Below are 20,333 nucleotides of genomic sequence, written 5' to 3'. Positions count from 1 at the left end.
GGTATATCAAGTGAAAAATCAAAGCCAGCACATATATATCCTGAGTACCAAAAGACTATTTCCTCATTCGTTGGGGATAACTGAAAAGGAACAACCATCCATTTTGGAACAAGAACAAGAATCCAATAATGTTATGATAAAGACCTTCATGAAATTGACGTGAAAAAAAGACAGATTCTTCATTAAAAGAAGGAAAATAAAATAAAATTTGTTGATTAACGTATCCTATTAATAAATGAATTAGAGTTGCCTTAAGGGGTTAAGGACTTAAGGTTTGAGGAGTAATTGGAAGATGCTACCATGTCTCTTCTATTTGAAACAACACTAGAGAAAATCATGGCTTTGAAATATAATAAACACTTACTATTACATTTTGCAAGTGATACGACTGTACGAAGTATATGGTACTACCTCTTAGTTATTTAAATAAACTAGTTGATATCTACGTATTCTTTCTTTAAATTGTTCATTCCAATATAAGTTTTCTACAGACCAATCAATTTCTTTGCTCGAAAAGGTTCAAAATCTTCTTGTCCGTTGCCATTAAAAATAGGCTTGTGATTATACTTGAGCGTCAATTATCCATCATTCTTTCTCTGTGAAAGAACACTTAGCAAAGATAGATGTTTCATTGCCAACTGCATATCTATCGCTAATAATATAGACTAACAAAAGGGATGAAATAAGAAATTTCCGAATCATTTTACTTCATATAATCTAGGCTCACTTATAAGATTAAGGCGTAACTAGTTAGTTTAATGAGATAGGCGTACAATCTCCGAACTGTTTAGGCATAATACCCTATCAATCATGTATTAATGGGAGAGTTCCAGCTTACGTTGCTTGGACACTAGTATAAAAAATCATGTGATAATTTGGATAATATACTCATGGGAAGACAACAGTTAGCAGCCCATACATATTTAAATTAAAATCAAGTGTTCTTTGCACAAAGACAAGCAGTAGGTCAGGTTCACAATTGGTCAAACACCTCAATTCTACATTGGATCCCTCCATCTTCAGTTTCACAGGTTCCTACCTACAGGCCAGGATCCTGTATTATTACTGGTTTTCTGTCATTCTTTTCCAGACAGATTCTTACATATGAATAGAGGGGCAGACTAGTCATTAAATTTAATTCTATTTACGTCCTGAGCCATTCCAATTGGATTCAGGTCAAGTCAACTTCGGATTGAGTCATCCGAATCTATTGATCTTCTAGTCAAGTAGGGTTTATTTTGGTTCATCAAAATCAAAATTAGTCTTACTAGGTCAAGATATAAAATGGTTTTCAGTCAGTCATATATTAGTAACGTAACCAACTAAGTTAGTTGTCATCGGCAGCAAATATCCACAATAATTGCTTCAATATAATTGCATGTCAGATATCCAACCTTTGCACTATTCCATAAACTGTCTTTTTCCTAGTCTGCAAAAGATAAGGCATGTTGAGTGAGAACTGAAGATAATACCTGCAGTCTGCAGATATTTAAACATCAGAAGAAACCAAAGAAGCTGAATCTCAGTAAACTACCAGTTACAGATGATGACAGGTCTCAGAACCAGCAAATATTGCAAGCTATACACGTGAACCAAAATGGTCATCAAATCACTATTACTCCATATAATTTTACTCATGTTAGATCCTCATAACAAACTCATTCGTACACAATCACAATCCCAACCACTAAGCCACATTGTCCCACCAGTCAAATTTTCACAGAAAATAGGCCAAGCTGATCTAACTCAAGATATCAGAAAGATTTTCAGGTAAGGTTTGTGGAACCGAATACTAACGCGTCTTTGTATGGTAAGCGATAATTTTAGCAACTCTCAATCAGATATGGGAGAAATCCTTGCAATCTTTTAACAAGTACATTACTAATGAAACAACGGAAATCATTAACACCTTAACAAGTCGAGATAAGAAATAAGTCATAGATTGTAGGTCGGTATTTATTTATTGCATTTTCTTGTCAAACCAGCAATGAACTTCAGTGTACATGGAATTAGCTCAATAACATGGTGCTCTTAGCATATTACCGCGTCAATTATAAGAGACAAACAGACTATCAGCAAGGACTGTGAGAAGGATTTCCTTTCAGCAAAAAAATACCAGCAAAATCAATCAACCACAAAAAATGAAATATATAGACCACACACCTTTGGTTTTTCACCCAAGGGAAAATTTTTCATTTTTTCCTGCCTCGGGCAACAATGTTTTACTAACTGTACAAGACTACAAGCTTTACAACCCCTAGTCCTCAACTATGTCTCATAGTAACTGTACAACTTAAAAGATAAATATTACCCCTCAAACAGTTGAATGACAGTAATACTCTATAATGTAAAGAATTGCACAAGATGTGATTAGTAATAGGACCAGATGGGAAGATCACATGTTCCACAGGAAGGATGCCCTTGAGCTTACTTTGAGTTACGACCAGATCCACGTACCAAACCAAGAAGTTTAGCATACCACTGCTAGTCTGTCTTATAAGCCCACCCGTGATCCTCCAGATATGCCTGAACTGCTTCTTTTATGGCCAAATTTGGAATCAATTGGGATTGATCAAGTGGTTCACGAGTGATTGGGTCAAACTTGCCCATCTAAATTCCAACAGAAAAATAAGTTCTCAATATTGTGATAAAATATACATGCAATTAAGAAGAAATATTGTCAAAAAACTCAAATTTAACCTTCTCAAGATGCTCAAGGATAATGGCTCTCTCATATGTGACCCCACTTGGTGTAATGACAGGATCGCGGAATATGTCAAGTGTGATTCTGCAGCATAAATAGTCAGGCACCTGAAAGATGATTTGTGTTTTCTGCATCAATAACTGCCACAGAAGTATCTTTGAAGCACATCTGATAAAAAACTGCAATACAAGTGCCCCCCCCCCCCCTCCTTGCTTTTCCTCTGTTTTGCTTTGTGTGAGTGCGTGTGTGTGCTGGCGGGGTGGGGGCAACAGAAAACAATTTAAACAGACTTGAATACCTCAGAAGGTATGTCATGTTCTCCAGCTTTCCTAAACACATTATCCAATGCATCCAACTGTTTCATAAGGCCAGCATCTGCTTCATTAATAAATCCTTCAGTCTTGGAAGAATCCATTATATGTTGTTCCTTAAGAGCCTCTTGACATGCTTCTCTGAGTGATAAACAAAATGGAAGAGAAGGAAGTAAACTTCAATGTAGAATATGATACTATAAGAAGTGGTCGGAAAACCAAAAGGAAATAGCTAACTTAAAACATTGCATACTTCAAGGTCTGCAATTCCCATGAACGCTGGCTAGATTCCTGTTCCCACAATAGATATCTTGCTTTGGCGAGCTCTTGCCAGATCTCCTCTACCATATAACCTTTTGGATTAGCACCTCTTCCTAGATCTAATGCCTGGAGGTCCAAAAATACCCAGTAAATTCAGTAATTTACCATAATAACTTAACGTTTACTCTAGTAAAAATCAGATCAAACTAGACCAAAATATTTAAGACCAAACACCACCAAATTTCCTTATTTTCATTTATAGTTATTGATAGGTACGAAATATCTTTAAAATTGTTATGTAATAAAAATGTATAAAAATTTTTAATTTGAAGAATATTGATTGAGATGGATCGTACAGTTAAAGTTCAAGATCTCACATAAAATTGTTTAATCTTATATATTAGGGTGAATATACAGTTAATGTTCAGTCAGGCCAGACCTTAACAAATGCATACCAGAACACCCTATTTCAAGAGAACATATCAAGGCCTAAATCAACAGAACATAAAGCTTAATAATTGTATTCATATTTATATACGAAGTATATGATATCAATATTATAAACACAACCAACAGCAACCAGAACCACAGAAACTTCTTTAGCAAAAGAAAAGACCAACTGTTGTCCTAAATCATACAGTATCAACAACTATAAAGTCAATACCTGCTTTCATAATTAACCAGAACCCAAGATCAGCAATATCTAAAACACCAGGCACCCTCTACAGTTACCTTTATTACTTTCCCCTGAGACTACTATGATATTCGCTACCTTAAAAGGAGATCTTGTCTATCTTAATACCTTATCATGTCCATTGACCTTATCTCCATTAAAGAACCTCAAAAAGATCCTAGATCTTTGATCGCCCACAAAATCTTCTAATATCATAATAATTATTCCCAATCTGGACAAATGTTAATCTTAAAGTCATGGCCAACGATATGGAGTCCAAATGCTTATTACGTAGAGAGCTTTTGAAAGCAAAACATGAAGATAATCCTTCCAGAAATGTAAAAAAGTACCAATATATTCTCAACTCTTCATATCCCAACTGAAGACTAACTGATTGACCATAGGTTCATAACTGAGAGGAATCATGACATCAAACCTAAACAGTGAAAAAAAAAAAAAAAAAAAAAAAACAAGCTACTAAAAACACTAAAGTCGTGAAGCATTGGCGCTAATTTAAACCCTAAAACTTCATATAACTCACTGCTTGTTCTGCACAGGTAGGGTAATTAGAGCCTTTAGCACTTCAACCAAAGCTTCCATTCTAAAAGTGCACCTTTCGCATCATGGGTCAGCTAGGAAATAGGAATAGTGGCTTAAGCCACTAGATGTATTTCCAAAGTAATTTAGCAGTCTTAGGAAAACTACTTCCACAGTGCATAGATGAGCACTCTACTTCAACAAATGCCAGATAGGTCTTTCTAAAGCGCTAAACCCAAGCTTTCAAGTTGCTTTTGCAGTGTACAGATGAGCACTCTACTTTAACATGCACCATCAGCATAATCATACTTTGACCTCACACAAGTTGTGAGAAGGTCTAACATATTACTGTAGAGTAGCCCGAAAGACCTATTATTTTGACCTTACTAACATAAGTTTCAAGTCTAAAAAGTCCTAATAAGTTCAATTAAGTGCAAATAAAATGAAATTTAAGGCTCAATAGTACTGTTCACAACTTGAAATAAGTTCAAATAAAGGCCAATAAGTTCATCGTTTACAGGTACGAATAAAAAGCCTCATAAGAGATACATATACCACAAAACCCCCAATCCCCCCCCCCCCCCCAAAAAAAAAAAAAAAAAAAGAGCTCAAAAGAGCCAGCTGGCAGTAAGCAATTGGTGATAAGATTATAGAAGGGGTAGAATGGAAGAATACTTTACCTACAACTCTACTAGTACAAATCATAAATTCAAACAATACTCATCCTTTATCAAAAACCCTTAACATACCTTTTCCAGTTCTTTAACTCCGTCACTATAGTCTTGTTTCCGTATCAATGCAAGACCCAACATATAATGTGCCTGTTATTGGAAACAATACTACTCATAATTATTATTTAATGAGAAGTTAAAAGGACAAAAAATTGAAGACTGTACACCAAACAAGGTTTTTGCAATATATTCTTCAAACTGAAAAAAAAAATCCCAGCAAGTAACCAAGAGAAGAAATTCTTTCAGCTCCAGATCTTTTACGTCAGATACAGAATGCCCATATGGTCTCCAAGGTATATTTATGTCTTCTACTAGAACAAAAGAAAAGGCAAAACCAAAGAAATTCTTTTACTATGTATGATTGTATTGTGTAAAAGGAATTCCCTTCATGGAATCCTTCCTTAACTCCCGCATTTAAAAAATAAAAAAATAAAAAGATTTGTAAAACTAAAATTAGCTAGATTCAAGAAAAATACCAGCAACTCAATGCAAGAAAGTTATCCCCACCCACCCACCCACTCAACTAAGGAAAAATACTAAGGCTTAGATTATACATCAACTAGCTCAGATGGGAAGTCAGTGTAAATGGTGGTTTGCAATTTTGCACATTCCAGAACGATACAAAAAACGGCTCAACACTCAACAATTTCTCCACTTAAAAGTATAACGTGTCTTAAAACTAGGGATGTACGGAAGTAAGATTTCTATTGTTCAGTAAATGTAACCTACTCGTGACCAAACTCCCGAATTCCAAAGAGAAACCATACTTCATAGGCACTGATATCACGTAGCAACCTAACATGATCTAATTTCTCTATTATCAAGTGATTGTCTTGAGTTTGGACAATGTTGCCATCTTGCCATTGCTTAAGGATCAATATTCATGAGGCATTACAGGGGTCTACTAATTTTTGCGGGTTTGAACTCAACATGAAAGGTGTTACAAGCCTACAATTCAAAATCGACTAATCTCTATCAAAGAATGTGATAAGTGAAAGAAAAATTAATGTTATGGTTTCCATTAGAATGTATCCTCAAAATTGCGAATTGATCGACATGCTCAGTGACTATGTCACCTAATTCCACTGTCTTGACAGGCCAAAGTACTAATTATTTTGTTTGAATATAACCCTTTTCTAGAAGTGAGAAAGGGGGGGGGGGGTGTTTTAAACCCATTTGTTTTAAATCACTCAACCGACAAAGTAGTGTTTTTTCTTTTTGGAGTAATTATTTTCCTTCTGTTGGTAAGCACTAAGCATTCAAATTATAAATAGACAGAATAGTTCTACTAATTAATGGTATAGTTGACTTTTTAAGGAAGCAATTTTAATACCTAAATCTATATTGCAGATCACTATTCGAATAGATTTGTAACACTGGCATGGTACGTGAGAACTACCCACAAAGAATCAAGTACAATTAATTAATGGTTTTTCAGCTTGAAGATTCTTTTGTCAGTTATAAATGGTATATATTATAAGCCATAAAACAACAAAAAATACACCATTACTACCTTCCCAAAAAGATAAAGGCATTGGAATATTACAAATAAACTGTTATAAAGTAAAAATACACAACACCATCGACAGCAGTGCATAGCAAATTGATTCCAATAAAAAATAAAAGATAAAAAAAAAAGGCGAGAGAGATGAGCACCATCCCTTAGTGAGTCATAGGATAGGAACGAAGACGAGGCTTCATGCATACAAATTGTAATTCCACCAAAAAGCGATGTCAGGAAAAGTTAGCCACCTATCCTTCATGGACAGCAGACCACCTGTCCACTTCTACTGGTCATTTCAACCTGAGAAATAATCGTCTTGTCTATTCTTTTTCAAATGATGTATTTTGGTTTTTCTAACCTAAATCCTAGTTTTGGTATGTGGAAGAAACACCTTAATTACTTTATCTCAAGAGATAGAGAGCTGATCATTGACAGGACTCTTTGGGGGCACCCAAGATTGGTTGGCTTGAACCACAAGGCAGGCAGGCAAGCAAGTAAATACTTAACCCAAGCTTGTTGCACTCATCTCGAGTGCAAAAAAGCTGAAGCCAATAAGCTGTACAGAAGAGTAACCCATGACATAAATTCAGCAAATAACAATCTCCAGCATAGTGGAATGTGTCCCTTCCAAATGAGTGAAGCCTCTGACCAACTCTCCATCTTCAGCTAACACTTAAAGTGATTTGAAAAGATCTAGCAGAACAAAGTCCAAAACTCTAGGCAAAGAACACAATGAAATCTACAGACTGTAACATATCCAATCAAGCACTCAACATCACTAAAGAGCTATAGTTAGTAACACCTTTCATTTGCTGATAATTGAAACTACTCGTCCCTGAGAAAGAAATTTACACTACGGATGTCCCATAAAATATACGAAGTAACACTTACCTTATCAAGTAAAGTTTCACTCTCTCCATCTCTGCAATATATTCTACCTTTTCCCACTCTAACCTTTATTCTAAAACTATGTGCCACCAAGTGTGAATCCATCTAGGACGATAATCCTTTCTACATATAAGTAAGACCCTAACTCAAACAAGACTATTTCAGACATTGAATGGAGAAGCAGAGAGCTGCACTTCAGCACATTCCCCCCACCCCCCTTCCCCAACCAAAAAAAGGGAAATTCAAAAGCATTCAACTATTAAATCTCTCTCGACACGTGCCCATTCATAAGGTAGTGTCTTGTCTAGTGTAAAGTCACAAACTTGCTATTGGAATTGCTGTTTGAAGCTCTAGTTCGTCCGGAATTGTTGTTGGACAGAAGCCTATGCTTTGGTGATTTCTTCACTTTTGCTCTTCTACTACTTTGCTCATTCCTTATAGTTGGTGTTTGTTGGTGGGATTGGAAACTTTTGTAGACTGAATTGGATTAATTTTACACTCAATTATCAATAAGAGATGTACAAGGTAAAATCCTCAAATTGTCCCGTGGTTTTTACTCTTCACATCTAAGGGGTTTTTCACATATAATTTATGAGTGTTCTTTGCAATTGAATCTTCCTATAATTGTTGTCTTTATACTGCATTTGTTGCTTTTTTAGTTGATGATTAGTTGTTGTGATTATTTGGGTTCATTGTATTGAATTGTTGGTTGATTATCTCGAGCACGGCATTTTAGGTGTCATATTGACCCCCTGGCTTTCCTACAAAGATTGCTAATATTGTTCATTGTAAAGACCACATAGTTACTGCTAGATGAGAAGTCTAAAAAACAAAAACTTTTTTTTTTGTTTTTTGTGGCTTCTCTCAAGTTGTGAGAGTATTAGCTCAAACCTTAAAGGCAACACTTTCTAAACCAATTGGTCCATCCCAAAGGTATGATACGAATCTAGGGATCAATCTGTAACTATGTATAAATCCCATCTCTTGCTGCTTTGTTTATAACACAAGAGGGGTATTGTCACCTACTCGTAATTCCTAAAAAAACAATAGTTTTCAAAATGGCCAGTTGGCTACAAGCTTATCACAGGGACAGCCAAAGGGGAACTCTTTGAACACAAGCTTAGCAAAAAACATTCGACAATAAATAATATAAAACACACAAGAATGTATATTATGTCCTTAACTTCTGTAGTATAGTAAACTTCCATCTCCGGGGAGAGTTCAGCTGATTTCCTTTGCAACACCTCAGTACATCATCAAAGCTGACTAAGTCTATTCGTACTCAAATATCCTACAAGGAACTCAATCTAACATTCCCAAATGAAACGACTTCGCTAACTTCTTTCCAAGTGCAATGTCAATCAATACCAATGCAAGACAGCAAAATAAGGGCATATAAAGTCCGAATTATAGCAGAAACACTGCAGTTGCGCAACACGGAAAAACCGAGACAAATTACCAAAAACTGTCAAACAACCATGAAAGATTACAGCAACAAAAGATTCAAAGAGATACCACACACCTTGACCGAACTATTGTCAAGTTGTACTGCTCTTCGACAATCTTCCATAACTCTATCCCAATTACTACACAGTAAACAAAAACAATAAAAATAAAAAATCAATCAAAACAAATTACAATGAAAAATCGACGATCAAATATAAAGGTACATACTTCTTCTTCATATGACATAGTGCACGATTCGTCCAATAAACCGGAATATTAGGGCACAACGTAATCGCCTACAAAAATCGCACGAAATTCACCAATCAAAATGTGCCAACAAAAAAAAATTCGCTTCCTATTTCTCAATTGGATGATAAATTGTTACGTAAAACCTAAATTATCAACAAATTTCGACGATTAGAAACAAAAATTAGGGTTTTTTTTACAAAAATGAAAAATACCTCAGTATAAGCATCAATGGCAGCTCCAAACCTTGATTTCTTGAAGCAGTTATTGCCGTCTTGTCGAAGTTGCTCCGCTTGTTTCGCCACTGAAGAGATGGCCGCCATTGGAGACATTTCTGGTTTCTCTCTGTTACTGTTAGATTATCGGAAGATTCTGGAGAATTTGAAGATGGAAGATTTGAGAATGTTTTGAGTTTTGACCCAGAAAAATGGTTATTTGGGGTAATGAATGAATAATAAATAAACAGTTTGAAGAAGACAAGGTCTTAAGTTGAAGAAATGAATATAAAGGGGGAAGTTTAGTGTGTTATGTACGTGTGTTGTTCTTTCGGTTTTTAATTTTTAGGAGGAGGGAGTTAGACTGTACATGGAATTGGTAACAAAAATTTACAACTTACGGAAATTTTCGTCTTTTTCGCTCTCAAAGTCTCTTAATACTAGAAAATATGATACTTGAAGTGACTGGATAACGTAATTAATGAGGCTGCCTAAGAAGTTCCGTTTATCATAAACCGCTACTTGAAGTAGAGGTTTATCATAGAGATAGACTTATATTTTCTTGTAATTAATTATATATTTAGAGTGACTATATAACGTTATTAATTATTGACCAAGCGTTGACCAACAAAGTATTCTCTTTGTTTCATTTTAGTCTACCTTGTTAGCATTTCACCATATCCCAAGCAAAAGCAAAAAGTAGAAGACAAAAAAAGTGGATTAGCTTTATATTGAATGTTTTAGTTGGTTGACTAATTACCAAACCCCTTTTGACTCTTAATCCCTACCCATTAATCCACCACCATTGATAGTCATGCCACAATCCTTGTGGAAACTACAAACTATGTTTTGTTATCCCCTTCGATAATCTTAGTTCCTAAATGCATATACTATGATAAGTGTAAAAAAAAAAAAAAAAAAAGTTGATTATATTACTTTTACAGCTCATTTGGTAGGCCGTAATAAATAGTGATAATGGTAATAAATTTAGAGTATACATTATGAAGAAAGTTTAATCTAATTGGTAGTAGTACAGTAAAGAGTTGGATCCAAATTTGAGTCAATCGTAAGAGCTGGATCAATAGACAATGGTAGGAGTTAGAAGTTAAACTATTATACGTAGTAGTAAAGAGCTGGATCAATAGACAATGCCTAATTTTGATTAGCAGGCTAAGATCTCAATGGTACAGTAGTATTATAGTCAAGAGTTAGATGCTTAGATCCAATGTTTTGGACTATGTGCTTAGAAGATTTATTACTTCCAAGTTCCTACTTCCCAAAAAGATTGCTTGAATTATCTTCTGTTTGACCTCCAAATTGGGCTATCAAAACTACTACTTACTACGAGTAACATAAATTCATAATCCAACGCCTCGATTTCGAGTCATTGTTTCCCAGAAAAAGGGGAATTCAGTATGGGACTTTGGGTTCTGAATAACTATGGTCTAATTGCTTCAGAGTGATCTGAAACTGTATTGATATGAAACTGTCAATCTAGAACTCAAACTGATAGACTTAGTGTAGAATTTTGAATAAGTCAATCAAATACATAGTCCGAAAAATACATGTGTATAAAATGATACAAGTAGTATTTATATATTCAATGTGTGTGATATCCATATCCATCAAATTGATTGATCACAAAGAGTTTTTTTTCTTTTATACATTGTTGCTTATTTCTGCACGCTTTCGTGAAAATCAAACTAAAAGAATAAGAATTCATTAGTGTACAAAGATTACATTTAGCAGTGTCATCCTCTACAATTCCCAGCCAAAGCTGATCCTTGATCCTTGCATTCTTCCTCGTTTTTTGCAAGCAAAAGATGTTCTCGAATGCTTTCCACAAGATGAGGTACTTCCTCATCCAATTTCACAGATAGTCGCCTCAGACTCTGCAATAGTTACACACTAATAAGTTTTTATTCCTAAACGGTTGGAAGTATGAAGCTATTACATGAGGAGAAGGAATACCTCTGAGTCCCACAAGCGGTCATGTGCCTTTCGTGGAATTATATGGATGTGTGTCTGAAGATGCCACAAAGAATTGCAAGGAAATTAAGGTATGATCAGTAATACTAAAAAGTACTCCGTAATAGCTAAGTCGAGCAAACTATTACATCCTTTATAAAAAAAAAATAGAAAAACATTTTATGGAATAAAACAACAAATTTGAAAGGCAGAGCCGCAGAGGTTTATAACTTTGGTGGACTGATAAGATGGAGGATAACAGTATTATACTCACATGGAATATGACTTGGCCAGCAGCAGCACCGTTGTTGACTACTAAATTGAAGGAGTCTGCAAAATTCAGATTTGATTGTGTGAATTTTCAAATGACGTTAACTTTCCTTTGAAAAGAATAGCATTGTTAACAGTATTTTACAAAGGACGGATTCTAGGTAACGTAACTGAATGCAGAAGGGCACACATGCTCTTCGAAACAACATGCAAGCATTTCATCTTTGGAGGTATGAACACTGATTTTTGAAATGGCCATATACTTTAAAATAAGATGGATGTATACCATACAGACACGTGAGCTTCACAAGAATCTAACTCTCCAGATACCATAGAAGACAAACCATCTAAGGATCAAGGGATGTTTACAAAGAAGAGTGGTAGCAAGTCCGATCAGCATGTATGAGAATGTACAAACATTACCAATATTATTGGCACTGCACAAGATGAACTTAATCATTATGAGCATCTACAAAGCATTCAAATTTGCCAGTAGCATATTAAAAGATGATGTCAATATCGATTGGTTAAAGCAAACTCCTCTTGCAGCCAGCATGAATACTTGTGAGAGTAGAATGAACAATGAGCTCCTCATTCTAGGAAGCATAAAACAACCAGGTAAACCAAGGTTTCATGTAATATCGCCTAGGAGGGAAGGTCCAAAATCAGTCTGATGTGAGTAATAGATTCAATAATTCTAGGGACATATAGCCACTAAACTTCCTGGAACAGAATAGAAAAGGATGAAATGGCTCATGCAAACTACCCAAAGTGAAGAGAGCAGGCTTAAAATGTTGACAGCGGCCAGGCCGATAAGCTCGATTCAATCGGCAGTAAGGTTACACATGCAAAGAACTAGTCATGTCCATGATAGAGTTATATGTTCAAAGGAACTAACTCGCCCAAGACGTTTCAAGGAATCCTTCAAATCCTAGGTTACGGGATTTTTCTTCCCTAAAGGGTGTTTTTGCTTGCAACACCCTTAGCATCAATGACAGTAAAGCTTGCATTTCATCCAAAATAAATTAGGCCTTAAGTCAATCAATGATAGCCAATATATTGTTTTATAGTATAAGACTCCCCCTATAAGCAAATTGGAAAAGGAGAATGATGCACCCCCATCTCCAGATCCTGTAAAGCCTTTATTACAAGCAGGGACTCCCATTATTGAATACAAGGCCATTATTGATCTTACACTTTGAGAAAACATCAGCTCAGCGAAGCTTAATGTAGTGAGTATGAACCCAAATTATGGTCAAACATGACACAAGTGAACAAATATTCTTTAATTTTTATTTAGATTAAAATAAACCATTCTACATTCAGATAAAACCTCAATTTGAGTCTTATGATCATAAAACGATGCCAAAAACTTAATATAACCCTCTAGCCAAAGAACATACTGAGCCAACATGCTGGCAGAAAAAAAAATAGAGGGGCGGTGGGGGAGGTCTACATGAATTATCAAAGCTGGCACAACAGAAAGATCAGGAAAGAGCCCTGAGGACTTACCGCAGCCTGTAGCTTTCTTAATTGCATTGCTAATGAAGGGTATTTTTGAACACATGGCAGCTATAACCTGCAGCACAATCAACTCAGATGCTGAGAAAGAGAAAGAAATTTGTAGAATGGGATTCAGGCTTTCAGCTAATATTCTCCATCAGCGAAAAACTCCAGAATTTTCAGCAAATAAAACACAAAACATAGAATGAAAATTTGATACATTTATTGTGAGGAACTAGCTTTTATATTTATAATTTGTGAAGAAAAATCTTTTATCATAGCTTTGGTTGCATGATTACACCGTTAGCCATATTCCAGTGATTAAAGTCGACAAGCAAGTACTGTCACATGTTTGAGCATGGATGTCTTATCTCTTTTTTTTGGCCCAATCAACTAAAATCCTTCTTTTCCCTCCACCCACTGAACTACTTCCTCTCCCTTGTCTCATAATACGTTTCCACCTCTCTCATCCATCCTCACCCTGTTATATTCTACAATAGCAACAATTTGAGGCACTGTCAACAAAGGCAATGCAATCCTACCAGATACATACAAAAGTATCTTTTTTCTTATGAGCATCTCATTGATAATTAGGGTTTCAATCAGAATAAATATGCAACAAAAGGTGTTCATATTCCAGCATAGCTTCACTTTAAATTAGGGCTTGCATTGAAATAAGGGATTACAGAATGCAGGGCATCAAAGGATATTTGTAGGGATATTTTAATTGCATTAAAACCAAATTAGGGTGTATCTGATGGCAGGATCTAGTTTCTAATAATTTGAGAGCCTCCTACCCCTTAATTTACTTGAAACACGAATCCATCCATCCTTATGCAGGTGAAAGATGTAATGTTAGTATTAAGTTCATCATCGGCCCCTTTGCTTCATACCAATTGTCACTGTGGGCTGATTGCAGCAATTTTTAATGCATGGAAAATGATAGCCTATAGGGGCTTGCAGAAATTGTGATGTGGAGAATATTTATTTCATCTTGTATTTTGTCTGATATAGTTTGCAGCACCTAATTGGGCTTATTCTTGGTTGAATAATATACAATGTGATTACATGTTCAAAGCAATAAAAGAGAGGTAGAAAGAGAGACAGACAAATAATGGAGGAAAGAATTTGCAACGAATGATGGATTAGATCGAAGAAGTCAATAATGGCAGATCATCTTTGGGAATATAAATTAAGTAATTTGAGTTTAGAATGGAAAAAGATGGGCAAGTTAAGGCAAGGAAAATCACATGACAGCCAACTTAGGTTTGTTGACTTTTCTTACCACACAAAACAGCCAAAAGGTATTCATACAAGATACAACCACAACTTTCATAAAAAGGTGCAGTAGTTCTCTATCCCAAAAAATTATAAGTAAAAGGTATTACTCAACCCATTTAAAAAAGGTAGTACTACAGAGTAATTGACGAATTTTACCCAAAAAAAAAACATAGCTTCAATCTCCTCAATCAATCCATCATAATCCATAAGTCTAAGGTGAAAATAAATAAATAAAAGAACAGTCGTGAAAATAATCCAAGGAGAAATGCTTGGATCTCATATCATGCAACACCCTAGTTCATCAATATGCCTATCATAAGATGCATGTGAAGGGTGAAGCAATATTGACATTATAACTTATATCAGGTAGGAACTTCACAGGAACAGGAAAAAAAAAAGTCTGAAGAGTCTCAGTTTTACAAAAAAAATTTTGAGCATAAATGTTTTAAAATTATAATTCAGTTAGATGGGTTACTTCACTGATTGCATTAATACACGAAATCACTTACTCAAAAGATCACAGTGCGCAGTAGCTCATTGAAGCAGTTCCTGACCAGACACATATTCTATCAATTATATATTGACTTGATAAAGGTTCAAAGGGAGGAGGGTAGAAGTTAACACATAAAATTTAAGTTTTACAGTTGAATAACATTGCAATCAGGGATCTTACTAAACCCTTAGCTATAACAGGTCACACATTAGAAAGACATTAAATAGATTATGGGAATAACCGAATGCAGCCTCAGTCCAACTACAGCATTAAATAAATGGAAAATCACAAGCTTCTTTCAAAAACTATAGTTCAAGGAATGCATGTCATGTAAGATAGCACTAGCTTTCAATCAGATTTATAAGAACCAGCGCAAAATTTATTTGAAGGAACACAACTTAAGCAGAATAGGCAAAGACTCAAAATCCAAATCTTTAAAATGATTGAAACAACCACTTATTATGGTTGGATTACAATGAATTAGCCATGACAATACAGAAACAGTGGTACAGAAATTACAATCATATAAAATTCTTCCACCAAGGCAACAACAAACTAGCATCACAAAACCAACTTATTCAACAAAAGAATTACCTATTCTCAAATAACATCAACCTAATGGATTTGGACTGGCTACAGGATCCAATAGGCTCTCTGGCTGTGTAATTCTTAAAGAGATGCTAGCAGAAAGATCTTCTCCACATCCCTCATGAACAGGAAAAGGATATGCAGGTGGTGGAGTGAAAAAAAAAATGGTAACTTTAAAAAGCTCCAAGTAATATAGTGAATAAAAAAAAAAAAGATATTTCAGGACATTTAGATGGTGCATATTCACAGAAATAATACTTCCATCGTTCTCTTTTTATCACAACATATTCCTTTTCGGGAGGTTGCAAATTAATTTTAACATTACTTTATTTGGCCAATGAATCAATGATGCTCTCTATCTCTCTCCTCATCACACGAGTCTTTCTTTTTATCTCTCTATCTCTCTCCTCTCCTAAAAATACCGTGCATCCCCTCCATGTTGCAATTAAAAGAGAACGAAGGAAATATGATCATAGTATCATACAATAGACACACCCAATTGCATGCAGCAGAATTTTGTCCAGATTTAAGCACCAAGGCACTGATCAATATATGGCCATAGAAACCGAATTGAGTAACAATGTTTGTGAGGTTACTTACAGAAGGATGAGTTGTATCCAAGGAACAAAAATGACGTTTTGGAATGAGAAGAGAGTGCCTGTAAGTCAAAGCATGAAAAAAGAGTAAGTATGACAGCATGATGACAAAAGTTCAATTCAAGGACAACTTTACCAGACTTAAAGTACTATAAATGGATGGTACCTTACCCACGACTGAGTGGACTTGTATCCAAAATGCAAATGCATGTATCATCTTCGTAAAGCTATGAGAGAAAAACAAACATTAAAACAACTGTGAGCTGGCTAAGTGGCCATAAACATGAAGATCACATGTTCAAAAACAATCATCATTCGCCAAAAATCGCAAGTCAACCACACTGAGTCTGCCCACAGAAGGATGGAAACTTCACCAAAGAACAGCTTGTAAAAGGTTAGCATTAGAACACTATTTTCTATTCACAATAAAAATAACGAAATTAAGGGGAACTAAGTTCTACTCGTATAGGAAGTTCTTAAAACAAATAAAGGGTAATTCTACATGGTGACCACTTGTTTTTGCAAATTTCATTTGGTGGTAATTTTTTTTGTGGATTCCTCGAGTGACCACCTACTTTTGCATGATTAATTACAGTGCCCTTATTTATGCTTTATGGGCTTATGGCTAACCCTTGGTGTTTTATGGCTAACCCTTAGCTTTAATAATCAAACTTACTAGTCTACCCTTCTAATTAATTCAACCAACCTCCTCTCCCCACGACCAAAAACCAACCTAATACCCACAGCCCTTGTCCAACCCAATTCAACCACCAATAGCCACCTAACCAGCCCAACACCATCACCCAACCCAACAGAAATCACTTGCCACCTATCGAAACAACAACTGCCAACCAAACATTGAAATCAACCATCCAATTTCTAAAACAAACACCCACCCACCAAGAACCACCACTCAACCTTCAAAAACCACTGGCTATCCATTGAAACCACCAACCACCAATCAAAAAACAGTGAATAACCTCTAAGACAACCACCTGCCAACCAATAACCACAACTCAACCTCTAAAACAAATTAGCAACCCACTAACAAAAAAAACATACAAAAATCATTGCCCAACACTCAAAATCACCACCCATCCACCAAAAACCACCACTCACCCACCAAAATCCGTCACCTAACCTATGAAAACCTTCACTGGTGGGTAGGGTAGTGATTGTGTGGATGGTAGTGGTCGATTGTCGGAGAGTTTAAGGAAGCAATGAGTTTATAGGTAAATTGGTAAATTAACTTTTTAATCTTAGATTAGCTGCCACTGTAGAATTTTGCAAAAGTAGAGAGTCACTTAAAAAAATGGCAACCAAAAAAAAAAAAACACCAAGTGGAATTTGCAAATAAACCAGGTCAACATGTAGAATTTCCCAATAAAAAGAAAAATCTAATACGTTCCAATCTGATACAAGTCAAAATTTGAGTGATGAAACACACCCTAGGATGATTACAAATACAATCCCTTCCCCCTCCCCAAACCCGCGCATCCAAACATCGGATGATCCCCACGGCCCATATTAATTCCCAAAACCTCTCTGCCATTGTATCAGACTATCAGTAATGATAAACCCTTGACTGGTCTACTTTAATTTTACACTCATCATATAAGCTAAGCTAATCAAATCAAGCAAGAACCTTTTCATTATACCTTAATACGGAGTAATAGATTACATGTGCATATTGAGGATCATCCTGACTACTTTTAAAAATCAAAGTCCTTTTTAGTACTTAGTTTCAATTTTCCTAGTCCCACACTTTTTCTTCCAACCCCACCCCCACTAAACTCTCACACACACAAAGTCACAAACAATACATCATTCCCATTTAACAAATTTACCAGCCTGTTCGACGGGCAGTAATAAATAGTCGTAATGGAAATGAATTTAAATTCTACGTACTCTCTTTAACCACAGGAACCATAAATCACGGCGACATATCATAAACTTTTTCAGTACCATTTCTGACTTCTGTTGCAATATTCAATTAGACAACAAACTCCAGTAAAATACAGAAATGCTAATAATAAATAACTTCAACTCAATCACTGCCACAAAAACATAAATGCTGAACAACAAAACCCCAAATTTCAATCAGAATACAACACATGATAATAAATTCCACCCACCCAACATTCAAAATTGAGTAAATATTGTTGTAATTGTACCTTAAATGCCGGGGAATTACCCTGAATAATCTGACAAAAAATGCAAGTATCTTGAGGATTGGGGTTTTTCGCCAAATCCCTAGTTTGAACTTGAGCTGTAGTTGACTCAGATGAACAATTCGAAGTAGATACGATATGGGTATTCCGTGAATTGATGTGGGAAGGGCATAGATGAGAGCTTAGTACAGAAATTCGTCTTCGAGCTTCAGAATTCATGGTTTTTTTTCTGGGTTTTTGGAAAGTTTGAATTTTGATTGTCAAAGATTTGTGGGGAAGAAGAAGAGAGAGGTAAAAGAAGAGGAGGGAACAAAATAGAGGAATCTGTGGGATTGATTGCTTTTGGCTGCTTATCCACTTGAATTCATTGAGAATTGATGGGATTAATCCTTTGGTTTTTCGTCAAACTGTGTCCTCTGTCCTATAAACATTATGAGATAGTTTGACATTGACAGCAAAATACAAGTATGAGTGTATTGTTGCCTAATTTAGGGTTGATTTCTACGGAGTACTTATTTGAGAAAATGAGTTTTGAAAACGTTTTGGGTTATATGACATCTACCATTGACAATTAACGACAATAAAAACTAATTTAACAATCTCAAACAAGAATTAATCGGGAAAAAGCTAAGAATTCAAATACATAAATATAATAATTCGGCTCATTCTCGATTCGTTGTCTCATACAACATTTTGAGTGGATCCCTCGTCGTTGTGTGGAGCTGATTTCGTAATCCGAATTCGAGCCATGATCAATTGTAGCTCCACACAATTGAAAACCAAATTAAACACAAATAAAACCTTGTCTTTGAAAGACCTTGTCTTTCGAACGAGTTTGAAAAAACCTCGTCTTTCGAAGTATCGTTTGAAGGAGACATTATTATAACTTAAGAAACAAAAAACTTAAAATAAATAAAGATTAAAGCTTTCCATCGCTGAAATCCGATGAAGCCCCTTTAAAATTAACAATGTAGGCTAGAGATTAGGAAAGAGAAGAGAGAGAGGAGGCTAGGGTTTTTGTAGAGTGGTTTTATTTGATTTGGGTTACTAAGGGCCTCAGTTCAGTTCTCATCTAATTTCTTTCTCTCATAAAATATTTAGTTCAGTTCAGCTCTAATAAGTTCAGTTTAGTTCAGTTAAGCTCTAATAAGTTTTGTTTAGTTTAGTTTAGTTCAGCTCAGTTCAATCAGAATAGGCCCTAAAGGTCTGTTCTGTTCACCTTATTTTCACTTATTTCAGGTGTAATAAGTTCAGATAAGTTCAGGTATAATAATTTCTGATGAGGGTTACCCAAATACAAATTAAAACTAAAATAAGTTTTAAAAAGGTCAGGTAAGTTCATATTAGTAAAAATCAAGTGAATAGAACATAACCTAACTTAGATAAAATAAGTTTAAGAAAAATAAATTTAGATGAGTAAATTACTTAAATTTAATAACATTGGGTTATTACTTTAATTTAACTTTGTGTTTTTTTTTTCCTCGAAAAAAAGGGCAAGTCCTACTTTAATTGAACTTTGTGATTATATGTATTTAGTCTTTTTTTTTTATGAGGGAAATATGTATTTAGTCATTAAGACAATCAATTCCTCTCTTTTCCGATCTCCCTTCTATTTTTATATTTTTATTTATCAATTAAAATCTTTCTCATCTCCCATGATCAATAATTTTGTTTGGTCATGTTCTCAAGTTGAAATGACTTACATACTTTAAAATTTTGGATATCTCATACCCGTGCCATTCACTTAATTTGTTTTAAATTTTCGTTGTTAATTCTATAAGTATACACTTTGAACAACCTGACATATGCCCACGGATTAAATTGTTTATTTTGGGTTCAGACATAGATCAAATTGGGTTAATCAAATCTTTCCAAAATCTTATCGTTTGGATTGGCTTTAGAAAGCTATCTATAGTTTTAAATTTTGAATTAATTTAATAAGAGTAA

The 20,333-nt window shown here is 35.1% G+C and overlaps 2 protein-coding genes across 2 annotated transcripts; both read right to left on the bottom strand.

The window, feature by feature from the left end:
• Window positions 1–2,146: 2,146 nt before the first annotated feature.
• On the bottom strand, window positions 2,147–9,765 carry LOC145618084 (E3 ubiquitin-protein ligase CHIP-like). The gene is made up of 8 exons (XM_081672867.1): window positions 9,517–9,765; window positions 9,284–9,351; window positions 9,132–9,195; window positions 5,236–5,307; window positions 3,269–3,402; window positions 3,003–3,156; window positions 2,701–2,811; window positions 2,147–2,610 (listed from the first exon to the last, which is right to left on the bottom strand). Exons 1-8 carry the CDS (start codon window positions 9,631–9,633, stop codon window positions 2,485–2,487), a joined length of 846 nt encoding a protein of 281 aa, XP_081528993.1. The 5' UTR covers window positions 9,634–9,765; the 3' UTR covers window positions 2,147–2,484.
• A 1,276-nt stretch (window positions 9,766–11,041) lies between these two features.
• Window positions 11,042–18,813, bottom strand: LOC145617233 (adenylylsulfatase HINT3-like). The gene is made up of 7 exons (XM_081671924.1): window positions 18,390–18,813; window positions 16,387–16,442; window positions 16,220–16,277; window positions 13,267–13,333; window positions 11,759–11,814; window positions 11,488–11,541; window positions 11,042–11,408 (listed from the first exon to the last, which is right to left on the bottom strand). Exons 1-7 carry the CDS (start codon window positions 18,603–18,605, stop codon window positions 11,268–11,270), a joined length of 648 nt encoding a protein of 215 aa, XP_081528050.1. The 5' UTR covers window positions 18,606–18,813; the 3' UTR covers window positions 11,042–11,267.
• Window positions 18,814–20,333: the final 1,520 nt, after the last annotated feature.

The sequence above is a fragment of the Chenopodium album genome, chromosome 26 (assembly GCF_948465745.1).
Source record: "Chenopodium album chromosome 26, dcCheAlbu1.1, whole genome shotgun sequence".
Lineage (NCBI taxonomy): Eukaryota > Viridiplantae > Streptophyta > Magnoliopsida > Caryophyllales > Amaranthaceae > Chenopodium > Chenopodium album.
Note: the sequence above shows the minus strand (reverse complement) of the source record. Positions and strands in the feature narration are given on the sequence as shown.

What these genes read in the sequence shown, in the direction of transcription:
- LOC145617233 (XM_081671924.1), bottom strand. Translation starts at nt 18,605, where the DNA reads ATGAATTCTGAAGCTCGAAGACGAATTTCTGTACTAAGCTCTCATCTA. An exon ending in TAAGAAAGCTACAGGCTGCG is followed by an intron (nt 11,815 to 13,266) that starts GTAAGTCCTCAG and finishes TGAATTTTGCAG; the next exon opens with ACTCCTTCAATTTAGTAGTC. An exon ending in ACCGCTTGTGGGACTCAGAG is followed by an intron (nt 11,409 to 11,487) that starts GTATTCCTTCTC and finishes TAACTATTGCAG; the next exon opens with AGTCTGAGGCGACTATCTGT.
- LOC145618084 (XM_081672867.1), bottom strand. Translation starts at nt 9,633, where the DNA reads ATGTCTCCAATGGCGGCCATCTCTTCAGTGGCGAAACAAGCGGAGCAA. An exon ending in CTATGTCATATGAAGAAGAA is followed by an intron (nt 9,196 to 9,283) that starts GTATGTACCTTT and finishes TTTACTGTGTAG; the next exon opens with TAATTGGGATAGAGTTATGG. An exon ending in TGGGAATTGCAGACCTTGAA is followed by an intron (nt 3,157 to 3,268) that starts GTATGCAATGTT and finishes TTTATCACTCAG; the next exon opens with AGAAGCATGTCAAGAGGCTC.